Source organism: Microtus ochrogaster, unplaced genomic scaffold, assembly GCF_000317375.1.
Source record: "Microtus ochrogaster isolate Prairie Vole_2 unplaced genomic scaffold, MicOch1.0 UNK51, whole genome shotgun sequence".
NCBI classification, from domain to species: domain Eukaryota; kingdom Metazoa; phylum Chordata; class Mammalia; order Rodentia; family Cricetidae; genus Microtus; species Microtus ochrogaster.
In genome coordinates this window covers 2386997-2396089 of record NW_004949149.1, presented here as the reverse complement: position 1 = coordinate 2396089, position 9093 = coordinate 2386997, and the positions used below count along the sequence as shown (strand labels likewise).

The 9093-nt window shown below is 46.0% G+C and overlaps 1 protein-coding gene across 1 annotated transcript in view; it reads right to left on the bottom strand.

Moving 5' to 3' along the window:
- Tbc1d9 (TBC1 domain family member 9) overlaps nt 1-9093 on the bottom strand; it is a 113420-nt gene that overhangs the window by 38116 nt on the left and 66211 nt on the right. Inside the window, exons 4-6 of the mRNA XM_005369548.3 lie at nt 3723-3951; nt 3058-3319; nt 398-605 (exon numbers count right to left, since the gene is read on the bottom strand). Of these exons, the coding sequence (XP_005369605.1) occupies nt 398-605; nt 3058-3319; nt 3723-3951 (699 nt within the window). The remainder of the gene's footprint in view (nt 1-397; nt 606-3057; nt 3320-3722; nt 3952-9093) is intronic.

The following is a 9093-nucleotide window of genomic DNA, read 5'->3' as shown; positions in this document are numbered from 1 at the left end:
AGGAAGAAGAAGAAGAAGAAGAAGAAGAAGAAGAAGAAGAAGAAGAAGAAGAAGAAGAAGAAGAAGAAGAAGAAGAAGAAGAAGAAGAGGAAGAAAGAGGAGGAGGAGTAGCAGCAGCAGCTGGAGCAATGGAGCAATGGTGTGATGTGGCTAAGAAGTACACTGTTAGGAGGGGAGTTTGAATGCCGCCCAGCCTACAGCTCAGCATGGCTGCATCTGGCCAGCCTCAGCACCAGGGCTGGGAATAAGCACAATCACTGGCAGCCAGCTTAGCTGACCTGGTGAGCTTCTGACTCAGTGAGAGAGAGCCTGCTCAAAGGAGACAGAGACAATGAAGACAACCGACAACGACCTTATAAACGGATGTCCTAAAATACAATTTCCACTTGACACTTACTTCGCGGAGTGGGATGATGAGGCTGCAGAGGTTTTCCTCCTTGCTGGTGAAGCAGATGTAATTCGTGGAGACAAACATCTGACCCAAAATGTGCATCTTGTTAAAGGGAGTCCAGAGGGTGCAGTCGGTGTGGCCGTCCAGCTTTTCATCTTTGGGCAGCCGGAAAAGGGCACGGTACCGCTCACTCTTCGCCCTGGCATCCAGATCACTGCAAACCAGTAACTATAGTTCCGGTCATCAAGAGAGATGCACCAGTGCCTCCCCACTATGGCCCCGTTGGTCCCAGCCCTCGCCTCTCAGTCTTTGAGACTCGCTCCGTAGCTGCATCTTGGCGGGACTCCAACCTCGCAATCTCAGAGTACAGCATCATTTTACTACATCCAGCCATTTTCAGTTAACATAGATAAATGGTTAAAAAAAAAATCTTGGACAAATTAGGACCAAGGAAGGGAGCTCATTCTCTTTCTAAATAACTCAAGAATTTCTAAAGAGGTTTTTAGGCTTTTTTTTTTAAATACAGAGTCATTTTTGAAGATTGGCTTTTTAAGACAGGGTTTGTCTGCGTAGCCCTGAAAGACCTAATGACATCATGAACAGCGAAGCGAGTCTGCTGGCTGTCACTCTCCACCCTGAACTAGGGTGAAGAGACCTAGGATCAAGTTCTAGATCTCACCTGAGGCCTCTGATGATACCCTTTCCCCTCAGGCTTCCAGCCCACCATGCCTACAGAAGGCCTAGTTTTCCACCTGGCTTCCCACAGCGAAGAAGGGGAGTGCACAAGGGTCCCCCACTTCCCTCTGCTGTCTGTAAAATCATCTCTGTCCTCATTGGCTCTGGAGCTGCAGGCATTGGGCATCTCTTCCCTTCTAGAGATCTCACTGAAGACTGTTTTCTTAAGCTCTATCCTCAGCCTTAATCAGGGTACCCACCCTCACCAAGGAAGTATTCCCATCAGATTCCTGCATGCAGCCTGTTTTCTAGTATAACCACTATCCCCTGCATGACAACACCCCCTCGTGGAGGGAGGAGGGAAACTTCTCAGACATGACCTTCCCAGGCCTAGGATCTGTAGAGACACGCACCATCCACCAGGCCTTCCAGGGCTTTAGGAGTTACCGACTACTGGGAGAAGGCCCTCCATGAGGCTGAGCGGCCACACCTCAGTGAAGGTGACGCAGGTGTCCCCAGGAGTGGATGCCACACCAGGTGGGCTTCTCAGTGACAAACTTGGGCTCCTGGAGGCAACCTCAATAAACTCACTGGTCCCTAAGCTAGATTTGGGTGAATCATTTCTCTGGTCTGTCATTGGTGTTGTATCTGGGATGAATGGGCACTGGTTCCTGTCTCTGTAGAAAAAGTCACACAGCATCAAAGATTTTCCAAACTTAAAAAAAAAAAATCCATCCCTTCTCCGTCAATTGCCTTTGATGTTTCCTCTGTTAATTGCCTTTGACTTTTTCCATCTATGTAATTCATTCAGATAATTAATAAATCTGTTGTGCACTAGGATGTCAAACCCCACATGAAACCTCAAAGACATCTTAACCACCTCCTTTCGGGTTCCACTCTCTCCACCTGCATGGACTTTACAGGAACGACCTCCATCCTGATGTCCTGGAGGCAACTCCATGCAATGCAATCAAAACTGCCCTTCCTTATGCCCTGGGTACACTCTCCCCTGACTCCTTCTAAGGGACTCCAGTCATCCCGAGCACGGCAAGCGTGTCTCTGACAGGCCTTACCCTTCTCTTCCACTCCCTCTGCCTTGCTACAACAACAACAACAACAACAACAACAACAACAACAACAACAACAACAACAACAACAACAACAACAGTATTAGATTATATTCCTAAAGCTAGCCACCCAGGTCTGTTCCCTTCTGTGGACACTTTCTTATTCCTGAGGCTGATTACCAAGGCCCAGCTGTTAAAGAATTGAAGTCCAGCAGTCAAACGCCCCCTTGTGGCTACTCTAATTAACATGCCCAATCAAAATTAAACACCTCATCTTAACACGGGGTTCCTCTTGTACCTTTATAAACTGCCTTTTTCCTCTGTACCAGATCTGTTTCCTCTCTGTCCTGAGGAATCCTTTCGTTTCCACCCATCCTGACCCCTGACTTAGACAAATACCCCTTCCTCTTCTCCCTAGTTCCAGTCCTCTTCTCCCCTATCCTCTAGCTCCTGGTTCTGTCTCTTATTCTCTGTCCTCTGACCCTCTGGGGAAAATAAATCTCCTTCGTGCCGAGAACTTGGTCTTGGGGTGTCCTGAGCCAATACTTTCAACTTCTGCACACAGCCTGAAGAGCTTCCCTGCAGCTTCTCCGCCTGTGTACTGGCCTCTGATCTGCTGCCCTTAGTCTTTCTCTCTTGGGCGGCCCCCATGTGTCCATCCTTCTGCACAAAATGTACACCTGTCTATAACCCATGAACCCAGCAAAGAGCAGCTCGGTGAGAGGTCACGTGAGGTCATCCTGGGCCCGCTGTACTTAACACTAGCAGAGATCCCACCGCATGGTGGAGGAACCCATCCTGCCTGTCTTTCCCATTGTACCTATGCTCAGGAAAGAGCTCACAAGCTGGATGCTGGTCAGAACTCAGGACCTGTGCGGATGGAAAGGTTTTCCATCCCTGAGTTCTACAGTTTCTCTCACCCACCGTTTCAGGGCGGACACTTTTTTGGGAGATTTCTTCTTGAGTTTTGGCAGGGACCGGTCTTGTTCAAATCCTTCATTGTCCAAGAGCTGCCTCATGGCTATGTTGGCAAGCTGCTCCATCAGCTTGAATGTCTCGGTGATGTTGAGGAACACGGAGAAGAAATGCTCACTGGATCGTGTGCTCACTTTGATCCCGTCTGGCAGAAGCAGCGTGGCGTTCTTCTCCAGCTGAGTGATGTCCACCCACCGGATCACCAGCTTGGCTGAGCACAGGCAACAAGGTCCGGTCAACACTACTTAGTGCCTGTCCAGATCGGGTCACCTCACAGCCCTGCTCCCAACCTTCCCTATAAACTCTTCTGAGCTCCTGGTCCCTGTGTTTGTGGCCTCATTTGTTAGTTATAATGCGTATCACATAAACTCTGTGATGAGAATGATTCCAGACTGAAGTCATGCCAGCTATACCTTTGGTAACCCTCAACTGCTCAATGAATAATGTGTTTGCACTTGTTGAATTGAAAATAACGGAATTCGCTCATTAAATAGGCAGGAAGAGATCTTGACTCACCTCTACACACATGGTTTTGGTATTCTGACTTGGTTTATGAGTTCTGGGAAAGGCTCCGTGGACTTCCCAAAGGCTCCCATGGAAGCGCACCCACTCACCTTCCCTGCCCATGAGGAAGGAGGAGAAGCACAGGTGGTTAATGCTGAGGTACATCCAGCCCTGCCGGGGAACCTTCCCCTTCCAGTAGCTGCAAGAGTAGTAGTTGACAAGTTTCTCTTCTTCGGGCATCCCAAACAGCCTGTGGAACTTCACGATGGCCTCCTTAAACTTCTCGGTGTCGTCATCTTCCTTCACGTCGTTGATCCTGTTGTACTCCGCAATGATGCCCTAAGTGGGGGCAAAGCAGACGGGTGGAATTATGACAGCCGCCCAAGAGATGGGAGCAAAACACGTTTAAGACCAGATTTGTTTTAAAGATTAATTCCCTTTCAAGGCAACCCATCGGATTCTAAGCTCCGGTTAGCTCTCAGGTTGGCCTGGAACTCACTATGCTGTCCAACCTGGCCTTGGATTCACTGTGGTCCTCCTGTTTCTGCTTCTCAAGAGCCTTCATGCTTAGCCAATTAACCAGCAGCATTTCTGCACTAAAAGATTCTCCAAGGATCTTACTATTCATCCGTTGGTGCTCATTGTTTCCTATGTTCACTAGGAATGAAGCGGTTTGTCTTAAAATAAGGAAATAAAAGGCCCTTGACAGCTTAATTTTTATTAAATGCATCACGATAGGGTTATCATAAAGGTCAGTTCTGCCTTTATATAAAAAAGAATCGCCATTTGTTTGGTCAAGGGAGAAAGGACTGACGGTCATCACTAATGGACATCTGACCGGAGACCCCCACTCAGGAGTCATCGGAGCTGGCAATAGATGAATACAGGAAGAGAAGTCAGTTAGACACAAGATTCTTGGACGGCTGGGCAGGAGAGAGAATGTTTGCATAGCAAGCGACTAGGCTCATCTAAATCTGTTGCTGAATCATTCTGGTAGCCTGAGAAGCCATTTAGCTGCTAGCCAAATCCTCTGCAACTCCCTGAAGACTGTTTACTATGCATCTCTTTAGAGAAGAAAGCTACCTTGGGCTCAGTGGCTAAAGGCACTTGTCAAATGAGATGATCTGAGTTCAATCCCTGGGACCCATACGGTGGAAGGAGAGGCAGACTCCTGCAAGTTGTCCTCTTAACTCCCACATGGGCACTGCGGCACACACGGTAACACATGTGTGTGAGCGTGCATATACATATACACACACAAAATAAAATATACATATGCACATATATACACACAAAATAAAATATACATATACACACACAAAATAAAATATTTTTTAAAAGATAAGGCTCCCTTGGATTCCACGGTTGACTTTGTAATCATAAAATCGGTCCATATTCCATCTTTACCTTCTCTGATCTCACTCTCATTGGAACAGTCTGGACTTCAGAGGATAATAGCTGTGGATTCAGGGCCCAGAGTGTCCCCTGTATCTGTGTGAACTTGTGAAAACTCTGGCCCAGATATGGCCAAGTCCTTCAGGATAAACACCTACAACAGGATCATTATAGCTACAATTCCTGGCCTTCAGGCTATCTATTGGCTCTCATTCTCCCAGCGTAGCCTTCATATTCCCCACAAACATCCTCTTAAAACAAATTTTGAGAGACAGGATAGCTGCCTGGATCAGCTAGTAAAGTGGTTGCCATGTAAGCAGGAGGACCTGAATTTGACTGCCCGCAACCTACACGGAAACCGGCTGTGGAGGCCCATCTCGCTAATGCCAGCTCTGATGACGGAGACACAGGGAGACCTGGGGACTTCGGGGTTAACCTGTCTAGCTGAATTAGAGACTTCCAGAGTCTGTGAAAGATATTGTTTCATAAAATAAGGAGGAGAACAATTGAGAAGAACACCCTAATGTTGCCCTGGACATGCTCCCACCTCACAACCACACACACACACACACACACACACACACACACACACACACACAAGTTGACTTTTAGAAAGTAGAGCAAGGGTTCAGCAGTAAAGAGCATTTGTATTCCAGAGGACTGGGGTTCAATTCCCAGCACCCCCATGGTGGTTCACATGTCCCTAACTCAAGTTCTAAGGCATCTACCTTCCTCTTCTGGTCTCCACAGGCACCAGGCACATATATGGTGCATATGCAAAACATCCATATGAAAAAAAAAATAAGGAAGGCTAATTAAAAAAAATTGACTACATAATTCTTATAATCAATGACCTAAGTAACTCATCACTGGTGTCACACCAGAGACACTAGGTCACGTTCATGCGAATCCAATCAGCACCAGCTTTTCCTTCATCATACAGGGTCTGAATAGTTCCCAAGAAGAGCTCCGCCCCAGCCGGCCCAAGATCCCCTCTAAACTCTCACCTTCTAGGCTCTGATCCTGTCACTCCGAGTCCCCTGTGACTGTTTCAGGCACATCACCAACCCTCCAAGGCTGCGTTAGTGGATTCCCACCTCTCTGTGAACCTTCTAGCTATGATTCTTTCCCCTCACACAAAGCACTGGTGATTCCCTGTGCCATCCACTGAAACGGCTTCCTGAATTTCATGTCCACTGCCACACCTTTTCCCTTGGGGACTGCCGTGGGGGCAGAAGGGAAGGCCTCAGTCTTCCAAAAATCCTCATCACCTTTCATGTGACTGAAAGTCTTGGACACACAGCTAAGAGCAAACAGTAGAATCCCTATGTGAGCACAACTTCACAGCTCATCTTCAATCTATTCTACCTTCAGGGCCACCCCTAGACCCCCAGCACAAGCCAGAATTATCACAGTGGCTTCCCGTTAAGATTCTCAGCCCATTCAGCTTTTATACAGCCATGTTCTGAAACGGAGACTTGCCAGCAACAGTCCTACCAAAGCCTGAACTGAACCCACAACACAAGATCACTCCCTGACCATCCCCCACCGCCACCCTTTCCTCCCTGGAAGACTAAGCAAGACGTAATTCTATCTAAATGTTCTCAGTTCTATGCTCTTTCAATTTACATTGGATTCTGTTTATGTTTTCCTCAGCCATTAAATATGAGTTGTAACACTAGTGTCTTGAACATTACATTACCTAACATCAAAAGGTATCCAGTTCGATAGTCTTAGAAGAGAAATATGTTGGGCTCCCAAGTGAGACTATATCTTTAGGAGCCATATTTTGTTTTTTTATTGTATGATCTCAGTTGTGGATTGAGGAATATACACGGTTTCACGGTGCTGACGTTTAGAAAACTAAGTTTCCAGTTGTGGGCTCGTCCATCATCACCCAGGGTAGCCGTATGGCTAGCATCCAAAATAGCGACGTTTTGTCCTGGGAGAATACCTAAGATAAGACTGTTTTCCTCTAATTTGTTCTGCTACAAACCCTTGGAGAGAACAGAGAGGCCGAGGAGTTGGACCCAGGTTATTCTAGGCATGAACAGGCATCAGCAGAGTTACATGAAGAATGTCAGACAACCAGAGGTGGTGTGAGGGCATTGGATCACCGGGTAGGAGGAGTTCAGAAGGATCTTGATGAGTTCGAAGCCAGCCTGGGCTACATAGTAACTTCTGGGTCAACCTGGGCTACAGAGTGAGACTGTTTCCAAGCAAAAAGAAAAAAAAAGAAGAAAGAAAGAAAACAAAGAAAAATAAAAAAGAAAGGAGGAAGGAAGGAAGAACGAGTGGAAGGAAGAAGAAGTGACTAGGAAGACACACACGACGAAGAGGAGAACCCAGTGACAGGAAGCAGCATCAGCATTTCCTAGGCAACTCCAGCAGCCTGGACCAGCCTGGAAACCTCAAGTGCGCTTCTATTTGCTGCTCTGTGGCGGATCTCTTACTAAGTCAGAATAGGGAGCACATTAATACTAAGCTATACACAGCAGATCACAAGAAAGGCTCTGTATGTCTTGGTACAAAAACACTATGTTAAATACCAACTTCTAGAATGTTCATTTAAACGTAAACATGTTTTTAAGGATGAACAGATTGATGAAAGTATAGAACCAAGACACTCTGGAGCCTAATGTAATTCATCAATAGATCAATCAATAGATCAATCTTCTCTTCCAACTTCCCCACCTTTAGGAAAAGAGAGAGTCCAGAATGCCCAAGCCCTCTTTAAGGCTTTTCTGTGAATGTTCAGCCAGAAGGCCAGGTTGCTGGAACACAGTTTCTTCATCAAAGTTCTACGGATTCTACTTAGTCCAAAATAAATCACTCTGGTTCTAGGCAACAGCTGCTCATAAACTCAGAAGTTCAATGTATCTAACGCACTGGCTGCTTCATATAAATTTAACTGTGTAAAGGTGTACTTGAAGAGTAAAATTAAGTTGGCAAACCAGACGCTAGCCATTGTGGTGTATGCTTTAACCTCAGCACCTGGGAGGCAGAGGCTCTTGGTGAGTTCAAGACCAGCCTGGTCTACACAGTAACTTCTAGACAGGCCAGGCCTGCATAATGAGTCCCAAAACAAAACATAACAAAACAAAACAAATACATGTTAAAAAACAAAACAAAAAAACCAAAACAAATAAACAAACAACCCCCCCAAACTTGGTAAACAGGAGAAAATGTTTAGCTTTATAATCAAGGACAGATAATTAAAGCATGAGGACATTAAATTTCAAAGCCATTTTAGCAATAGGCAGGCGAGATGACGCAGGTTAAGAGCAAGTACTGCTTGATCTTCTAAAGGACCCAGGTTCGGTTCCCAGGCCACACCTCAGGTGGCTCACAGCAGCCTGTAACCCCAGCTCTGCAGGCACCTGTACTATTGGGCACAGATCCCTCGCAGACACAGGTACACACACCTGATGAAAATAATAAAATGAGCCTTTAAAAGCTGTGAGAGTGAAAGCAAGCCCGGGGATTCTGGCACAACAACTTACACTTACAGTCCATTAAAGAGTTTGGGTTCACTACAATGTTTTAATCACTTTATCTATTAACATCTGTCCTAAAGGAGGTCGGAGAAATAGAATCTGCGGCAGAAGTCATGTAAACTAAAGTGGTGACTGTATCTTTATTTGTCTGCCTGTCCCCTGCTAATTTAGGAGCAAAAGTAACTTCTAGAAAGACAAAATGAATTATGGAGAGTTATATTTGGCTAAAACAACTATAATGAGCTAGACAGTGGTGGCCCACGTCTTTAATCCCAGCACTTGGGAGGCAGAGGCAGGCGGATCTCTCTGAGTTTGAGGCCAGCCTGGTCTACAAGAGTTAATTCCAGGACAGCCAAGGACACACAGAAAAACCCGTCTCAAAAAAAAAAAAAAAAGGAAAACAAAACAAAAATAAACAACAACAAAAAAAAAACCCCAACAACTCAAATTACATAGAGTAGATACTAGTCAAGGCAGCATAGGAACACAGAATACGACCACTGTGATCAACATGTTGAAGCATCTAGAAGTAAGCATGCAAAATGCTATGCATGGCACTCGAATTCCTGTTGCCTGTCTAGGTAACTGT